The sequence below is a fragment of the Aquarana catesbeiana genome, linkage group LG04, assembly GCF_042186555.1.
Source record: "Aquarana catesbeiana isolate 2022-GZ linkage group LG04, ASM4218655v1, whole genome shotgun sequence".
Taxonomy (NCBI): domain Eukaryota; kingdom Metazoa; phylum Chordata; class Amphibia; order Anura; family Ranidae; genus Aquarana; species Aquarana catesbeiana.
Genome location: NC_133327.1, coordinates 220,215,524 through 220,235,581, shown reverse-complemented (window position 1 = coordinate 220,235,581; position 20,058 = coordinate 220,215,524). Strand labels below are relative to the sequence as shown.

The following is a 20,058-nucleotide window of genomic DNA, read 5'->3' as shown; positions in this document are numbered from 1 at the left end:
TTATAAATAGATTAAAATGCAATAGCTCCAAAACCAAAGCTTGGGGTGCACCACTTACAACCTTATCGATCACAAATCTTCAAATGCAATCTTTAATATCGTTTTCTATCCATTCACAGCTTGAATTATCTAGATCTATAGACCTTAACCTTAATTGTCTCAAGAAATACTAAATATCTTAACATGTCAACCAGCAAAGAGCACAAAACTTGGAAACTACCCTAGAAATGTTTTGCCTTTATATTTTACTAAATAATTGACAACCATTGATGTATTTAAACTTTTGTATTGTCCTACAGGTTGTTTGTGTTAAGATCTTTAAAGAAGATTGCATAAAATATCATGAAGTGCCTTTTGGATCAGGAGCATACACAACACAACTGAGACTTTATAAATCTGGATGTTGGGAGAGTCTGTAGTGACCTCCACGAAGCTGTTCTTGTCACTACTTGCTAAACATCCTTTAAATCATGAGTGGGTTCCTTTCATATCTGGACCCAAGACGAATCCCATGGAGGGCCACATGGCATGCGATCAATGCAAGAGTTCTTCGAACCAAGCCTGTAGAGTCCATGCTAGAAGGAACCGCAGGAACCTCTTCTCATGGAACCAAATTGGCCCGTGTACTTACTACAGTGGACCTTGTTTCGCTTGGTGTTGGCAGCTGTGTTGGCACTGGGATGTATGTTGTTTCTGGACTAGTTGCTAAGGAAATGGCTGGACCTGGAGTCATTGTGTCCTTTATTATTGCAGCTGTGGCATCCATTTTGTCAGGTAAGCAATGTAAGGTTTCTCCAACCTCTGCAGTTCCACAGGAGTCTTTTTTAAATATAATAAATGGCCTTTCCAGATCTTGAACATCTCACTTGTTAATGATAATATAATAATTATAGAAATGCCTTTCAATGATTACTGTACACCAACCTTCGAAGAAGAAATATTGTCAATTTGGCAAATATTTCATACATTGCAGTATAAATAGATCACTATTTCAATGTGCCTCATAGAAACATTGACATTGATTAAACTACGTTGGAAAATTCCTCCTGCTGTAAGTCCCATTGAGTGCAGCTAATATCTGCTACATATTCTTCATTATTTCAATATGCATATATTTTGATTGGGAAAATAGTTTTTGCAATAAATATAAAAAATAGCAAATGTGTAAAAAATGTATACACTGCAATGGAATAATACCTGTAGTTTAAATACCATTTACTAATAATTTTCATGTAATTTAATGCCTGTTTATTCGACATGTGTACCAGGTTAATCATCATAATTTGGTTAAAACAGGTCATTAATATTATTTATAACAGTGGGCATTATCTGTAGGAAAGGAGAGTCAGAAGGTATGACATGGTGCAGTATGTGCAGGAATATATACTGTATAGAGGACATGACAGTATGTTCAGAAAAGGAGTGTAGAGGGTAGAGTATGCAGGAGGGGATTGGAGGCAATATGACAGCCGAAAGTATGCACAGGTGGCTCAGAATTGAGGTACTGTACAATGTACAAGGGATTGTAGAGTGTATAGTGCTGAAAGCTGCACACAGTAATATGGATCAGGATGCAAACATAATGGAGCAGTAGTGTGAACAGAGGAGAGGGAGGACAATTGGGTTAGAGGGAAAGAAAGGCACAATAGGGGTGAAGGTGACAGAAAATAAAGTATGGATGGTGGAGGACAGTAGCTGCCATGGAACATAGCTTGGCACATTGAGTAGGGGAGAGAAGCCAAAAAAAAGTAGTAGAGACAGTGCGGGAAATGCTGAAACAGAAGGTAGTTCAGACACTGGCGAAAGAGGGGAAATACATGGGACATAAAGTAATGTCTCTAGCAGGGTGTAGTCACTACTGAGGTAAAAACATATGTGTAGCCTTCATATTGTAGTCTAAGTAAGTTGAGAATCCAACGTAAACAATGAGATGACCTTTTATTGGCCATAGCAGACATGAAAACTTGTGTAAGTGACCTTAGCATCAAAGTTCCCAAGCCATTTAAAAAGTTAGCCCAGTCCAATCCACTTAGGAAATGTTTTTTTCTGTTTTTGAAATGTGAGCTCTATGTTAACTAAAGAGTAAAAATCGATTCAGCATTGATCGTGGTGTTTTAACTACTTGATTCCCAGATGCAGTTTCAAAGTGGCACAGGGTCAGTAGCTATTCGTCCCAGCACCATTTTTAAAATGACACCTTGCTTTTGTGGGTCCCAGATGGTAGGTGGGCTGGAACCACTGGTTGTCAGGGACAGTAGCATCCATCACTAAATCCAAGAGCTGAAACAATGAGCTCTTGGGCTTTGGATCTTGCTATACTACGATCCATGGGGACTGTTGTAGCAGATAACTGCTACTGCATTGTGTTTATTTTGGAAGTGATGTGACATCATGAGTGAAATCACAGCACTTCCTCTTAGTAGCTGTTGTAGCTCCATCTAATTTCTCTCCACAGCAATAGATCACTGATATAGCGATCTATTGCTGGCTGATTGCAGCTGATCACTATTGACAAAGATATTTGTTGCTGCACGGGTGCATTTTTTTTCTTAAAAATAAATGTAAAACAATATTCCCTTTCCAGATTAATCCTCAGGTCCCAACAATGACATTGGATGAGATGGATCACATTTGCCTTTACTGCACATGTCAATGATTTTATCAAATGCTTACAGAAATAAATGCAAAGTTACATAGTAGGTGAGGTCGAAAAAAGTCACAAGTCCATCAAGTCCAACTTATGTGTGTGATTATATGTCAGTATTACATAGTATTTCCCTATATGTTGTGGTGGTTCAGGTGCTTATATAATAGTTTTTTGAAATTATCGATGCTCCCCGCTGAGACCACCACCTGTGGAAGGGAATTCCACATCCTTGCCGCTCTTACAGTAAAGAACCCTCTACGTAGTTTAAGGTTAAACCTCTTTTCTTCTAATTTTAAGTTTTTTAAAAGTTTTATCCCTATTGTGGGGTCACCAGTATGGTGTTTGTAAATTGAAATCATATCCCCTCTCAAGCGTCTCTTCTCCAGAGAGAATACGTTCAGTGCTCGTAATCTTTCCTCATAACTAATATCCTCCAGACCTTTTATTAGTTTTGCTGCCCTTCTTTGTACTCGCTCCATTTCCAGTACATCCTTACTGAGGATTGGTGCCCAGAACTGGTCAGAATGCTCCAGGTGCGCCCGGACCAGATCCTTGTAGAGTGGGAGAATTATCGTTTTATCTCTGGAATTAATCCCCTTTTTAATGCATTTCAATATTCTGTTTGCTTTGTTAGCAGCAGCTTGGCATTGCATGCCATTGCTGAGCCTATCATCTACTAGGACCCCCAGGTCTTTTTCCATCCTAGATTCCCCCAGAGGTTCTCCCCCCAGTGTATAGATTGCATTCATATTTTTGCCACCCAAATGCATTATTTTACATTTTTCTACATTGAACCTCATTTGCCATGTAGTTACCCACCCTATTAATTTGTTCAGATATTTGTGCAAGGTTTCCACATCCTGCGGAGAAGTTATTGCCCTGCTTAGCTTAGTATCGTCCGTAAATACAGAAATTGAACTGTTTACCCCATCCTCCAGGTCGTTTATAAACAAATTAAATATGATTGGTCCCAACACAGAACCCTGGGGAACCCCACTACCCACCCCTGACCATTCCGAGTATTCCCCATTTATCACCACCCTCTGAACTCGCCCTTGTAGTCAGTTTTCAATCCATGTACTCTCCCTATTGAAAGTAATTTTGATTTTTAAAGATTGCAAAGGTAAAAAAGTTGCTGATAATTTGTACCCTTGCTCATCTGACCTGCTCTTTTCTTAATGGTATATTTACAGTTTACAAATCAATTTTATATCTTGGAGAGCGCAAATTGCAGAAATTCGAACATTAAACCCCAAATTCTATCTTTATCATGAAAAGTGAATAGTTTTTTTATTTGGATGCACTGCTTAGAAAAAAAAAAGAATCTGTCCATATATGGGTTGGGAGCAGAATAGCATCTTATTTCAGGCAATGCCAGGCAGTTATAAACCTGCCTTCAATCTGAAATGTACCCATCTGCAGGGTGTCGATTTGTAAATAATAACAGTTTACAAAAAAATAACAAAATTCACACAACCTGCCATCACATTTACTCCTAATTTTTAATCTGACTGCAGTTCCCCTTTAAACTAGGTAGAATGATTCTTGGGCCCATATTGTGCAGTTAAGCTCTAAAAAACTCCTCAGTGGTAAGACATTTCCTTTATGCTCCAGGGGATGTCAGTGATCTGTTCTTGAACTTAGTATCCATCAAACTGTGTTTCAGTCTGTCCGAAATTCTTCATCTGTAGAAAGTCAGCCTCCAAGGACACACTGCATTGATAATACCAGGAATGGCGTAGGAAGTAAAACACTCAGATATTTGCGGTCATATTGCAACCTGTGTCATCACATCTGTTTCTAGGCAACCTCATGCGCAGCAGAAATGTGGAAAATCCCAATTTGTGTCTGGCTATTGCAGCTGAGATGACTACAAAAGAAGACATTGCTACCAGAACTGACCTCACAGGCAGTGAGAATAATTTGATTAAGGAATGATTGATATAAATTACGCTTGTGTAACTTGTGGTTGGCATGTTGCTATGCCATTACATCCGTTAGGCTGACCATTCGCAATAGCTGTAAAACCATGAGGTTTTTACTCACAATGGAGATAACATTTGAAGATGAACAGTATTTACTGAACCAATAAAACAAAAAGATATATTGGCTGGCACTTAAAAAGAAAGCTCTGAAGAAAATTAATACATATTTATGTAAATGTTCACAGGCTTGTTCAAAAGTATACATTTTTGATTATTGTATGCACAGGGTATATTCAGAACTTCAGTTGTCATTTTGTTCAAATAATAATTCACCAGCACTGTCCCCCAAAGACTCACATAGTTACATAGTAGGAGAGGTTCGAAAAAAGACACAAGTCCATCAAGTCCAACCTATGTGTGTGATTATATGTCAATATTACATTGTATATCTCTGTATGTTGCGGTCGTTCGGAGGCCTACAAAGTGGACTGCTCTGCCATACCACTGGGCTGCTAGTTGGAATTTCATTCAACTTTCTACATACACATAGGGGTTACATAGTTACATAGTAGGTGAGGTCGAAAAAAAGACACAAGTCCAGCCTATGTGTGTGATTATATGTCAGTATTACATTGTATATCCCTGTATGTTGTGGTCGTTCAGGTGCTTATCTAATAGTTTCTTGAAACTATCGATGCCCCCCGTTATGACCACCGCCAGTGGAAGGAAATTCCACATCCTTGCCACTCTTACAGTAAAGAACCCTCTACGTAGTTTAAGGTGAACCACTGCCATTTTTTTCCGGGTTACACAATGTCCTTCATAATTCTTTTTCAATTCTTTTTGTTAAATGTTTTAGAAGAGAAAAGAATAAAAACACTTGGGAGAGTAGCGAACAATACTTGCATGCTCTGTGCATGTAACAATGAAGCTACATAAATGGGGGGGGGGGGGGAACAGAAAAGGACCGTATCAAGTGGGTTGCATCTTCTATAAGCTCCCAAATAATCACACACAAAAGGGAAGAACGTACATCTGATGAAGAGCTGCACATGGTAGGTTAATAATATCTGAATAACTGGAAGACACCCATCAAGAAGACCTCTTAGCGAATCAAACTATGGAAAATATAAGGACCATGAGATCTAAATATCAATACTGTAATGCATAGCCACTGCATATTGGTCTACAAAATTATAGAACATTTAACTCGTGTTATATGATTTTTAAAGCTCATCACATTGCCCAACACCATTACAGTCGTATATGGGGGACACTACTATTTCACTAATTATGTGACTTCTGAAGGTAATTGGTTGCACCAGAGCTTTTAATGGGCTTCATAACAAAGGGGGTGAATATATGCGCACGTGCCAATTATCAGTTTTTTATTTCTGAAAAATAGTTTTATGTATATATTTTTCTAATTTTACTTCACCAACTTAGACTATTGTATTCTGATCCATCACATATAATTCAGATTAAAAAAACATTGAACTAAAGGCTGTAATGTAACAAAATAGGTAAAAAGCCAAGGGGGTGAATACTTTTGCAAGGCACTGTATGTCCTTCATAGTTCAACCCACTTCCTGTGAGCCCAGGCTGTCATGGACGCATCCCCTGGCAGTGCTCCATCATGCTTGCCTGGATGTATATGAGGATGATGCAGAAATCATCAGCCATTTTCACTGTGTGAGTGTTTTTCCCTGCATTATCAAGGACTACTAACCACCAAAAAGGAACAGAAAATGACCCTACATGTCATAAGACAGCTGGAAAATGGGTATGTATACAGTTTTTTATTTTTTATAATGAACATGGCTGGGGGGAAAGGGTAGGTTTTCGGGGGGAATGGGGGTATAAATCCCAGAGCTGTGCTTAAAGTGGAGGTCCACCACAAAAAAAAATGCACCAAAAAATACCTAAAAAATTGGGGGTAAAAAAAAAAAAAAAAATTTTAACTCACCTGAAATGGCTGTTGCTAGGCAGTCTTCCTAATCTGCCTCTTCCTACGCCGCGGTGATGTTCTGTCCTCTTGTCCCCGCGTTGTCTTCTGGGGAATGGGGCACGGTGTGTTATGGGAACTGTGTGTGTCCCACAACACATTGCGTCCCATTCACAAAGTGCTGCGCGGCTCGCGCATGCACAGTAGGAAACGGGCAGTGAAGTCGTAAGGCTCCACTGCCTGTTTCCCTTAGTTAGGATGGCGCTGCCGGGACCCGAGAGCCGAGGGATGAGTCGGCCTCGGGCGGCCGACATCGCGGGCACCCAGGACAGTTAAATGTGCTTATTTAAAGTCATCAGCTACAGTGTTTGTAGCTGCTGACTTTTAATTTTTTTTTTTCCCCGGCCAGAACCCCGCTTTAAGCAACAAACATACACAGACAATCTCTGGCACACTGCGCAGTGCATGTACAGCGGTAAGTCATCAGGGATCCAACTGCAAGAACCCAAAAGAGACCGCTAGCTGCTCAATGATGTAAGAGAAAATGACAGCATGAGAACTGGCGTGTGGTGACAAAGCAACAAGTTACACCAAACAATGATGTATTCGGAGGCTGTGTGAGTATATTTTTCTTTAGGACAACCCGGACAAACGGTCAAGTAAGAGGGGAAGAAGGAAAATGTAAATGGGGGAGTGAAGTTCTTCTTTAGTCTTTGGCACAGGTATCTGAAGCCCTGTCCCCTCATCAACTACACAACTCTCAAATATATAGTTACATTGTGGTGATACAAGTAAATGGCTTTTCTCAGGGCTGCCTGTTCACCACTAATCATAATGCTAACTGTGATACTCTTTGAAAAGAAGCTTGAGTTCAATTCAGTATAGGTAATCAAAATGATTAGGATGGACATAAACCATGTCAATATGCAATGCTAATGCAGCAAATTGCTTTTAATGAGGACTTTTGTACTAAGCTCAATGGTCATAAATCCTTGTCATTATTAAACAATGTCTATTTCATTAACCCTTTACTGCAAAGATCAGGCAATCCTGATTTAAGCAGTTCTACTACAGCATTTCTTATACAGCTTTTGACTACACTTTGGAACAGGAGCTCTTAATTTAGATGATTGCAGACTCTTTATGACCCTTCACTGCTGTGTAAGGAAAAATAGAGGCATTGCGTATGAGTTACACAAATATGCAGCAACAGCACTTACTCCTAGCCAAATTTCCCCTTCTTCTGCACACAGATTAATTTCATTCTGGTCTCCGCTGCCAGGATTCAAATTAGAAAATGAAGATGGGTGGCTTCATACAGAGAAGTTGTGGTTTGCATTCATTTGTATAACACAATAATCCCTAATTGCCCACAATGTACCTATTATATATTAGTCTGCATAGGCTCATGTCTGTTGCTGGGCATAACTGGCAGAAAACATTTACTGAACAGATGGGAATATTTTTCTAGACGTAGGAATCCTGAATTGTGGACTTTAACCTATACTTACATAGGGAATTGCGAAACAATGTCAGGTCAGGGTCCATTCACACCAGTCAGGTGTGTTGCTTTGCATTTAACGCTCAGGCATTAGCGCAAATCATGTTACGTCTTAACATGTGATTTATTCATTTAAATAGACTGCTCAGCACACCACAACATACCAAAATCTGACTTGCTGCATTTTTGTTACTGCAGCATCCCAAAAGACTTAGTGCATTACCAGACATTGTGATGTGCTTCACGCAGGTGTGTTTTGCTGGTGTGTCGGGGTGCCACTCACAACTGCAGCACAGTGGTGTGAATGGGCCTATTAGCTGTTCTCTTTTAAACGGTCTGATTTTGTTAAAATTGGTTTTCTTTAACAGGATAGTTAATTGGATAAATGATGAGATATGAAGGAATTGTGTAACTTGCAGGATGAAGATGGCAAAAACACGTGTGCACTGCAGAGTATGATTATAAGAGCTACACAGATATGGACTCTTCACAACAATATCTCTGTGACTCAAGGGTAACATAGCTGCATAGCATAGTCTATATAAGGCACTATAACATCAGAGAGGCTAGCTGAGAATCATTACTTCTGTAAAACAGTTGCTGCTTGCAATCATCCTCATAGACAGGATAGTCCAGAGTAGCTCTGGTAACACAGGCAAACAGCTGGAGAGATCCAAGGGTTGAATACAAAGGGCCACCCCACTGACACTAAAGTACTCTGGTAACAATCAGGGAGAAGCTTCCCACAATAGCTGGATCTTCCAGTGAAGCTGCATGTTTTTAGGATGTGGTCAGGCTGCTCACAAGCTGGTCTTGAAAGTGGAGGGCCTCTCACTTGCCCAGCTACCTCTGCCTCATCAAGTATGGTTTCTCTGAGCACCTGAGATAGTGAAGTTGACAAATGTTTATTTCTCAGGTGCCCTGGGAGTTATGGGAAATGGGATTGAAGTGGTCTGTGCTGCATTTGAGCATGGTGAGTAAATGAGCACTAAGGTTCTAAAGCAGAGTTTCTCAACCAGGGTTCCATGAAACCCTAGGGTTCCTCCAGAGGTTGTTAGGGGTTCCTTGAGCAATGAGCAATTTCTGCCTCTCAGATAAGTTACCCCTGACACCAAAAAGGGGGTAATTGCTTCCATAAGTGTAAGGAGCATTCTTCCCACTGACCATCACACTAATCATGATTTGTAGATATAGTAATTTTTAGTAGGCGTTCTCTGAAACCGAAAAGTTATTATAAGGGTTCCTCTGTGTTGAAAAGGTTGAGAAAGGTTGCTGTAGACACTGAATGCTCAGCTTAAAGTCCCCTTTAGTTTTTGCTCCTGTCCCCCTTCCGATGCTGTTATCTTTATTATTCTGGTGCACGTGCAGATTTTTTGAAAGGCTCTGCCCTGTCTTTGGGTCCCAGCATAGCCTTAGTACATATCTGTGCACACATGGTAATTTTCGTGCATGTGCAGACATGGCAAGGATTAGGACTTCCATATCCACACTGTTAAAAAAAAGTATATCCAAATGTGAGAGGTGGAAGAGAAGAAGGCAAGGGAAAATATGTTTTAATTTTGGGTAAAGGCCTGCTTTACTAATTAAGGTGCAGCTGTGCTTACTTTAAAAACTTATCCCAGGGGGAACTTAAAAAGATGGGATTTTTGCTTGCACTTTGGATTGAATGAAGGGAACACAGATTTCCCATATTCACTAAGCTAAGTTAACATTGTCTACTTCTTTGGTAAAGGAACACCATTAACTTTAATGTTTTCACATGACTGGTTATGAAAAAATAAATCTTAAAAACATTTTTAAAATTGTTCTTAAAAATTAAATATTTTTTGCAAAAGTATTTGAAGGCTCATTCTACGAAAATGCTCTATGAGATCAAGAAGGAGATTAGATAAACTAGAGAAAAGCCAACAATTACTTTGAGGAGGCTGTAAAGTTTAATAGCTGGTTCTGGACTAAAGGGTGCTATCCACATCAAGAGAATAGGTGGTGCAAATTGCAAAAAATTATGTCAACCTGCTAAAAGTGAAGATAGGACAAAGTTCATCTTATAACAGGATGATGGTCACAAACACAATGCCAAAGTAATTATGGGACTCAATAACATGAAAAGATGAATGTCCTACAATTCGACTTGCAAAGTGATCGTGAGGCAACTGCTTATATGTGTATCTATTTAAAAATTATGCAGCAACAACCTGCAGCATACCTGCTCAAAAGCTTTAGTCCCCTTTTACACTTTGCATAGCACGCGTGCGCTTTGGATTTTGTTTGTGTGATTTTTATGCGATTCCACGTGCCACACATAGGGCAGTCCATTCACTTGAATGGGCTGCCCTATGTGCATTTGTTGTGGCAAAGAAGCTCAGGGACCAAATTTTGACCATGAGCCAGGCACGTTTTTACATGTGCCTTTGCCAGGTGACAATCGCTACAAAATCGAACCACAGTTGGGGTGCCATTCACGATGAATGATACCCAAATGTGCATTGCGTGTTTTGTTGTGATTTGAGATTGCAAGTGAAATTGCGCTGATTCAGCGCCTGTTTTATTCCACAAGAGGGCTTCAAGATTTTTGGAGATAAAATATTTTTAAAATGCTTTCTCAAGATTTTTCAACTATTACATATAATTAGAAAAAAAGCCGTTTTAGTGTTTTGAAATAAAAATACCTCGGGGAACAAAGTTTTATATTGGGATTTGTAACTCAGTAAAACGAGAGAACCAGTTAAAGTGTTTGTCACATTGTGATTTTACACGTATCCCCTCCAGATTAGGCTGCCAATAACTACAGTGTGTGTGTGTGTGTTTTTAAATTAAAAGTATTGTCGCACCCCAACTGTGCAGTCTCGTGACCCCCCTCCGCTCTTCTTCCCCGATCTATGGAGAGAAGCGGGAGGGGCTGAGATTTCCTTGTGACATCAGCCGGCCAGCAGAGGGGGATCACGTGAGCACACAGCGGCAGTGTGGGAAAAGGTATTCAGCCTTTTCATTTTAAAAAACACATACATTGTAGTTATTGGCAGCGTAATCCAGAGGGGATACATGTATATTTGCTGCATATTGCAGCTAAATAGCGGCGGGAGGGAAAGGGAGGAGAGCCACATTCTCACACTGACAGGCAGGGAGGGGGTAAGGGAGAAAGATTTAAAGCAGAGTGGGATGACGGGGGCACTTAACCTGACCACGGTATCAGGGCTCAGCAGCACTGATTACCGTGGTCAGCACAGACAGGGGGACACAGGAACAGGCAGGATCAATCAGGTATATTACAACATAGGAGGGGACAAATAACACAGCACAAGCACTGTGCTATAGATCATGCCTTAAAGGAACAGGATGTTTTTTTTTTTAGGGTAACAACCACTTTAAGGATCTGAATACTTTGTGTCACGATGAGTGTATTCTTTTGTTAAAGTTATCTGAAAAAGTACAAATGGCGACACATATAGGCTCTATATAAAGGTCTTGTACCAACAAATTTAAATGTTTACAAACCAATAACTTTGCTCTTGTTATCAAATGTTTCACTTCTCTGTATTTAACAATGTTAGGAGTCAGAATTAATTCCTGTAAATCTCTGGTGTCATTTGTGCAGGTGTGTGCTATGCTGAATTTGGGGTTCGTGTTCCCAAAACTACGGGTTCTGCTTACACATACAGTTATGTCACTGTTGGTGAATTTGTGGCTTTCTTCATTGGATGGAATCTAATCTTGGAGTATCTGATTGGTACAGCAGCTGGAGCCAGCGCACTCAGTAGCATGTTTGACTCCCTCGCCAATCACACTATCAGCCATTGGATGATTGAAAGTGTTGGGACTTTAAATGGATTAGGTAATTACTTATCTTCTGACGTTTTTTTTTTTCTATTTCTAAATGTATTTTAAAGTGCTCCACTGCCTTGACTATGCACAAGAAGGCATTTATATAATCTGAAAAAGCAATAAAAGTCTTTTTTTTTTCATTTTTAAATACAGTGTGGAAGGATTAGGTCCTTTTCAAACAAACACCCTCAATTTAGCATCTAGACTGATCCCTTGCTGAGTCAAATGTAATATCCATATCTGTTTAGTTTTTTTTCTTCATTTTATGATGGAGTAAAAACAGACCCATGTAATCACTATGGGTGTTCTGCATGTAAACAAATGTGCATCCATCCACCTATATCCACCAACATCTGGTCAGGTTTAAGTACAGTAAAGGACCTGGGTGCAAAATTATTGTGTTTAGTCTGACGAATCTGAACAGACCTTGATGTAAGTGAATCAAAAACAGACTGATGGAAAGTCTATGTCAAAGGGGACTTAGAAAAGATTGATTGCTATCGGCTGTCTGCTAGATAGATTTACATCTGCGTTGTAAGCATTGTCACCAAGACAGAAAGTAATGGTAAATCCAAAAGTTGTCAGTAAAACAAGAAGTGAGGGTAAATCTTCAATGACGAAAAATGCTACACTGAAAACAGTCTAATAGGGGAATTCCTCTCACTTTACAAATATATCCTCACACTCCCTGTTGGGTGTCTGTGACAAGATGTTAGGGGAGATCGCTTCACTGAGACACTAACTACATGACTACAGACTGAATAAAATAGACTACTGAGTTTTACAGATATACAAGAGAAACAGAAGGTATGGATTACACATACGACCAAAAATACAATGTAGTTGGATAATAAAAAGTCGGTCAATACTTGGTCAACTTGAACACATAAAAGATAAGCACAAGTGTAGAGTCCTAAACTAGATTTGAGTAATAATACAGGAGTAGAAAGGGAGAATGGGAAGGAGGAAGAGAAAGAAGGGGAAAGTTGTGACAGGGAGATCCAAACCATCAACCAACCACAATAAAAGAGTATGAAAACTGTTGGATCATTCATTTACAAGGACAATACCTAACTACAACTCCAAGGAGAAGAAAAAACCCAGTACATTGTACACAGATTGGAACAGTTGCTGTCCAGTCAACACCTGAAAAGATATTGTGGAGTGGAACAGTATCCCTCCCAACCACACCAAACAGAAAGAATCCCTATAAGCCTAAAATATAGTCCTTTGCTAGCTGGTTTTCCATATTCATAATGTCATTAAAGCATTTATAAATGCATATTTCTTTTTATATTAGGATAATAAACATGTTATACTTACCTGCTCTGTGCAATGGTATTACACAGAGCGGTCTGAGCCTCTTCTTTTGGGGTTCCCCTTCCCCAGTGATCTTGCCTCCTCCTCTTCTGTGTCTGCCACCATAACAAGCCGCTTGCTTGGGGCAGACGTGTGAGCTTGATCCCAAGCTGGGCTGTCTGCGCCTATAGACACAAACAGTGTGGCTCGGCCCTGTCCCCTGCTCCCTTCTCTTAGCATTTGATTGACAGCAACAGGAGCCAATAGCTCCCACTGCTTCCTCAGTCCTTTTGAAAAGGGGGAGAGAAGAGATGCAGCTGGGCACATCTCAATTGAGGACTCAGGTAGGTTTTTGGGGAAGTGGGGGAGCAGAGCAAATTGTAAAACATGCTTTGCCTAAATGTAGGAAATAAGGTTAAAAAACATTTTAAAACTACTTTTAAAAGAGTAGCCCATGTGGCCAGCGATGGAGATTTAATGGATTTCCACATTTTGGAATTGGTTGTTAGGGTCACGACAAAGCAAGATCAGAGAATGCCAGCTTTAATACACTTGTTCAAACCAGGTAGCAAGGACAACAAAGCAATCTCAGAAGACATCCTCACTTAGGTAGATTGCATCAAACCATGGGCATCAAATACCTTCTGCCAAAATGATCTTACTTTGCTACCGACAGGTCCTTTTAACTCTTTTCTACTCTATTCAAAACAAGCAAACAAATAAGGATATTGACTATACACAAACCATTTAAATACTTTATGGTTCATAGCCTGAACACAGGTGCACTTTAACTCGTGTGTATGCCATACACCTGTATAAAACTACCATTTTATGATATAGTTTGGAACCGATCTTAATGTCTGTTTAGTAGCTAAAGTCTGTACCATTTGTTTCCTGTGCATGATGTTAGTTTAACATTATATATGATGTTTTGACAGTAAAGATTAATATTTTAGGATAACGCCCCTTAACATAGCTAGTATTTCCCTTTTTTTTCACTTTGTTGATGTAATGTATTTGAACATACCTGCCATCATTTCAGCTGTGTCATCTGTCACTTAGATGAATGCAATAAAAGCACATAAGAAACTGACAGAAGGGCTAGCAATTCTTATGTGACATTGCAGTCTGTGTTTATAAATGTGCACGCTCTAGTACAGAAGATGATGCATGAGCTGCAGAGAAGCCCAGCCTACCAACTATCTGCAGGCCTGAATCACCAAAGTGTATTACTCACTCTTATGACTCATAATCAGACACTTGCTGCTGGCAAAACCATCCTTCTTAATGTGATCAGATGGCGGTGACTTGTTTCATAATGAGTTTTGCCTTATATTTCTGTGTAAAACAAAGGTCTACATACTTTATAGTGATACTGATGTGCTCCCCTTATTTTCCTAGGAAAAGGAGAAGAATCCTATCCAGACCTCCTTGCTTTGGTCATCGCAGTCATTGTGACAATAATTGTGGCCTTGGGAGTAAAGAATTCCGTTGGCTTTAATAATGTGTTGAATGTGATTAACTTGGCCGTGTGGGTGTTTATCATGATTGCTGGCCTTTTCTTCGTCAGTGGAAAAAACTGGTCGGAAGGAAATTTTCTACCATATGGATGGTCAGGGGTATGAGATTTTAACTAATTTAGCTGATATCTTCTTCTGAAAATTGTGTGTGTGTGTGTGTGTGTGTGTGTGTATATATATATATATATATATATATATATATATATATATATATATATATATATATATATATATTGAATTCTGGATTCCATAATGTGGAAAAAAAATGTAGCACTGGCATCATGCTATACAGCAGTGAAAGATGTTTAGAAAAAATATCTACATGTTTATACTTTGTAAGCTGCAAGCTTTATAAGCTTTTTTTGTCCATTGACTTTGTAGAACCAAGTAGTGTAATTGTTTTTTACAAATATTAAAGCTACAAAGAAAATCCACACACTTTGAAAAAAAATAGACAAAGCGCAGAAATTGCCCACCTTTCGTGTTGCAAACATTTTATCAATGTCTACTATTGTTGCTTAAACACGCTCAAACACTGTCAGCCATAAATAAATTCACATACAAAGAAAGATATGCATAATAAAGAGAGGCACACAAAGAAAGAGATGTGATGATATATTGATATGATAAAGACTGAAGACGTTTCATGATGATATAAACATTAAGGCGTATGTGCACATTGTTTGATTTTACTTTTCTCTGTCATTTATGTATGTTACAATCAGAGAGAAAAAACAGATGTTTATATTGAGTTCATTGATTTTTACCAAGGGATATTAACACTGGCCGATATTGATCTTAAAGTGTCATTAAACCCACGTCATTAAAAACTATCAATAAATGAAGTATTACATGTTGTTCATACGGAGTTCACTATGGGATGCATTTTCTGCATTCTGCAAAAAAACTGGTTGATCGTGCTGATCTCCCCCTTCTGTCCATGTCCCCACTGCAGTTGGGGATTTTGCAGAGCCGTGTTGGCAGCTAGCGTGGTTTCTATGCTGAGCATTTTCTCCTTGATCACATCTGAAGCAGCCCATGTGACTGTAGAGTTGCACCATGTGGGTGTATACTTTCTGGTAAATAACAGCCCACTTCCTCCCTCCTCCTCCATGCCCACTAAACAGATAAACACAATACGGGCAGGATATTACATCTTGATTGATGGAGGCTTCACCTTCAATCATGTGCAAGATACAATGTTTATTTCCTTGCGCATAGTCAGGCATTATTTGCAAAGTGAAATTTCAGCAACTTGACTAAGTTAAAGGAAAATTCCCTGGCAAAGTGAAATTTTTTTTGCACCGTGAACAGCCTATTCACATCTAGTATATAAACCCCACTGTATACTGTTTTCTTAAAGCGGAGTTCCACTCATTTTTTTCACTTTCAATAAATCTAATGCTGATCCTCATTTCTTTTAAATGGCAAACCTTTTTTTTTTTCTTTTCTAAATACCTTTAATTCCTTATTTTCTGGAGCACTTCCAACTCTGGACGCCTAGTCATTGACATAAATAAGCGATTCCCATGGACTCTCAGGATATCAGCATCATGTGTCCCAGGAGTCCATGGGAGTCGCCTAATACGGAAATCTCACACTTTTTCCTGACCAAAAATTACGGGAACGGGAAGAGTTGCTATGGCAACGTGTCAGGAGGAAGGAGCGCCACGCAGTGGCATTACTGCACAGGCACAAGATCAGAAGGTGCATGCTGGGTAGCTAGCTGAACTGAATGCTGGAAATAGATACAAGAGGATTTCAGATGCCCACAGTAGAGATGGACCCTGCCTGCTTCTGAGATCCGGTTAGTTTTAACCTATTTAAACCTAAGTTAAAGGACTACATTCAGTCATGTACTGGCTATCAGGACTACCGGGAGTTTCCCGGTGGGCCAGTGGCTCAGTGGGCCAGTTTTTATGCAGAGTTCAGCGGGAGCGTGGCAGCAAACAGCGGTAGGGGTTTGGGTAAGGTGGCCAGCGAGGAGGGCAGTTAGATATGAGAGCTCGGGAGGGAGAAGAGCTCCACCCCCTCCCTGACCAACGAAGAGGCGAACAGAAGCGGGCACGGCCGCCCTGGCGCTCCCAGAACCTTGATTCCTCCACCTCCTCTCTGCTCCAAGAACAGTGCGTCCCAGGCCGGAGGACAGGCTGACTGGGGGCCTGGAGGAAGAGGACAGGTGGGAAGTGGAGGCTGCCACAGAGCCACTGGAAGGCGCAGAGCAGCAAGAGCACCTCCTGATCAAGAAGGAGACTCGGCGCTAACGTTCTGGCCATCAAGTACCCTGCATCCTACACATATCTGCCCACACACAATGCCTGTGGGGGGGCAGAGGAGGGACTGCAGATAGGGACAGTGTTATGTGATGTGGTCTGTCTCAGCCCTCCCCTCTCTCTCTCTCAGCCCCCCTCCCTCTGTCTCCCAGACCCCATCTCTCAGACCGCCCCTCTGTCTCTTTGCCCCCCTGTCTCTCAGCCCCCTCTATCTCACAGGCCCCCTCTATTTCTCTGCCCCCTGCTCTCAGCCCCCCTCTGTCTCCCAGCCTCCTCTTCTCTCAGCACCCCCTCTGTCTCTCCCCTGTCCCTCAGCCTCCCTCTTTGTCTCTTAGCCCCTCCTCTCTCTAACCCCCTATCTCCTACACTCAGCTCCTCTCTCTAAGAGCCCTTTCACACTGGGGCGAGCGTCGGCGGTAAAGCGGCGCTTTACCGTCGGTATGCGCCGCTAGCGGGGCGGTTTTACCCCCGCTAGTGGCCAAGAAATGGTTAAAAACCACCGCAAAGCGCCTCTGCAGAGGCGCTTTGCCGGCAGTATAGCCGCGCCGTCCCATTGATTTCAATGGGCAGGAGCGGTAAAGGAGCGATATACACTCCGCTCCTTCACCGCTCCGAAGATGCTGCTAGCAGGACTTTTTTTATCGTCCTACCAGCGCATCGCTCCAGTGTGAAAGCCCTCGGGGCTTTCACACTGGAATTAAGGCAGCGGCACTTTCGGGTCGGTTTGCAGGCGCTATTATTAGCGCAATAGCGCCTGCAAACCGCCCCAGTGTGAAAGGGCTCTTACAATCACCCCCTCTCTCTCTACCAAATTACAGCAGAGTATTAAAAAAGAATTTGACTTGGGGGACTGGAACTCCACTTTACAGGGGAACTGCAGTCTAGTCACATAATTTGTAATAAAAACATCTTTGCCATTGTGACGCTTCCCTCCAACCACTTTGCATATTATGCTATATATACTGGGATTCTGTACTTGCCAAATATGCTGCAGAAATCTCCCTCCACTAAGTCTGGCTGCATTCATTTTAACTGTGGGCAGCTGAAGCTGCTACCTGTTCACTTCCTGGATTTACACAGACACACACAGAGGCACACCTCCAGCTCTGCAGCTCTCATTGGCCCTCTTATGACTCTCCCCCCTTCCTGGCAAACTCTCACGTACATGATGTCATAAGCCTAGGCTAATGACCAGACAAGAAAGAGGAAGTGGGCTGTATAAGGTATTTACTAGCAGAAAAAATAATTTTACTATCCAAAGTTAAAACAACAAGGGCAGAACATTTAATAGATGGAAAGATGAAAAAAATGACTGAAGGTCCGCTTTAAGTAGATCACTTTTTGTGACTGTTCTAGAACTTCCAGTTGCAGAGTGACAACACTACACTGCTGCCTCAGAATTAGCAGCAACTGTGTCAGCCTGCCATGTATGCTCCTTTATTTGCTCATTGGCCTGCCTATCAAACAGCCAACTGAAGGATCATGCATGTCTACAACAGGAAGTGATGTTACTGGTGGGCTCTGCAGGTAAGAAACTTTGCAACAGATTTCCAAAAAAATTTTTGTTTAATCAAGATGTATGATGCCAAACATATATAGACAGAAAACATCACACAGATTGTGGAATAATTTTTTCATGTATGGAGCACACTCAATCTTATCAAAAGATTGACACTGATAATAAATAAGTGGGTTTATTTTTTTTGTCTGATTATGTGTTCATTGCTGATGTAATAAATAGTGATAACCTCACTATCTGCATTACTGACTCAAGCACAGTAATGGGTAGAATAGGCAACGTGTATAGTATAATGAATGAACATATTAGTTGAATGGAGAATGCTGTTTTTTTGTCTTCAGTTTTCAAAGTTTCTGCTTTTATGTGCTGTTTCACTTGCCATTAATGTTGCTGCAATTTAATAGGAAATATGCATGGACCTAGAAAAACCCATTGTTTTTGGTAGGACTGGTTCAAGTTGATGCAATACCGATTTGGTTTACTAAATCAGACTGTTTACCTAGTAAAATAAATGTTCTCTTTCCAAAATGAATATTAGAGAATAAGATGAAGCTGTGTGCACTTTAAATACCCAATCATGTGCGCCAAAAATAAAATAAAAAACAGGAATTTTTCTGAGCCCATGACTGTTCACTTTTTAACTGAATTGTGAACTTCATAGTTGTCAATTGCATAGAGCCCTGGTGCCCAACATGCAGCCTTTTTGTGGCCCACACCTGCTTAAGGTGCAGCCTGCTGTGCTCCGTACGTCAGTGCAGCTCCGGGGCACAGGGTACTCTGAGTACAAGAGGGCACAGTTTTGCAGTGGTGTATTTTTGAAGAAGGTCATTTATTTTCATGATTTTGGAAGAAGAGTGGTATCACAACTGGAGTTTGTCACCATCCATATGGATTGTGTATATATTATTCACATGTGTGCATATGAAAAAGTTTGGTACACTGCAAGATAGATAATTAGTTTATTGAGCACTGCATGTTTAGGTATAATAATATTTTTAAAAATATATGATGTGTAATATGTATTTGGAAAATACCTATACAGTTTTTACACATGGACCAATAGGAGTATTTATTAAAGGGGTAGTAAGCCGCAAAAAAAATAAATAAAGAGGTAAAGCGGTTGTATACCCACACAGAAATGTTATATTTTTAAAAAACAAAAAACCCTGTAGGGCAAAGGCATAATGAGCTAGTATGCATCGCATACTAGCTCATTATAAAATACTCACCTTAGAACGAGGCGTCGGCATCGGATCCCGGTCCACGCCAAGGGAGCTGACATTTCCCCTCGGCGTGTCTTCCGGGTTCGCAGCTCCGGCTCTGTGAGTGGCCGGAGCCGTGATCACGTCACTCCCACACATGCGCGCGGGAGTCTTCTTCCCGGCCAAGTCCAGCTGTGTCTGCCGGTCCTTCAGCCAGGCCTTCACAGAGCATACACCGCTGACGTCAGTGGCTGCATGCAAGGTGAATATCTCCTAAACCGTACAGGTTTAGGAGATATTCATTTTACCTACAGGTAATTATTATAGGCTTACCTGTAGGTAAAAATATAAAAATACGGTATACAACCACTTTAGGAGCATAATGTCCTAGCATGCGTCGCATAC

General features: G+C 40.7%; 2 protein-coding genes across 5 annotated transcripts in view; both read left to right on the top strand.

The window, feature by feature from the left end:
• The window catches only part of RPL22L1 (ribosomal protein L22 like 1), a 541,480-nt gene that overhangs the window by 425,494 nt on the left and 95,928 nt on the right, over positions 1–20,058 (top strand). The window lies entirely within an intron of this gene.
• Positions 1–20,058, top strand: part of SLC7A14 (solute carrier family 7 member 14) — a 90,976-nt gene that overhangs the window by 45,366 nt on the left and 25,552 nt on the right. For all 4 annotated transcript variants that reach the window (XM_073626193.1, XM_073626194.1, XM_073626195.1 and 1 more), the window contains 3 exons: positions 300–774; positions 11,614–11,850; positions 14,541–14,758. In XM_073626193.1, coding sequence (XP_073482294.1) covers positions 471–774; positions 11,614–11,850; positions 14,541–14,758 — 759 coding nt within the window. In that variant the 5' untranslated portion in view covers positions 300–470. The remainder of the gene's footprint in view (positions 1–299; positions 775–11,613; positions 11,851–14,540; positions 14,759–20,058) is intronic.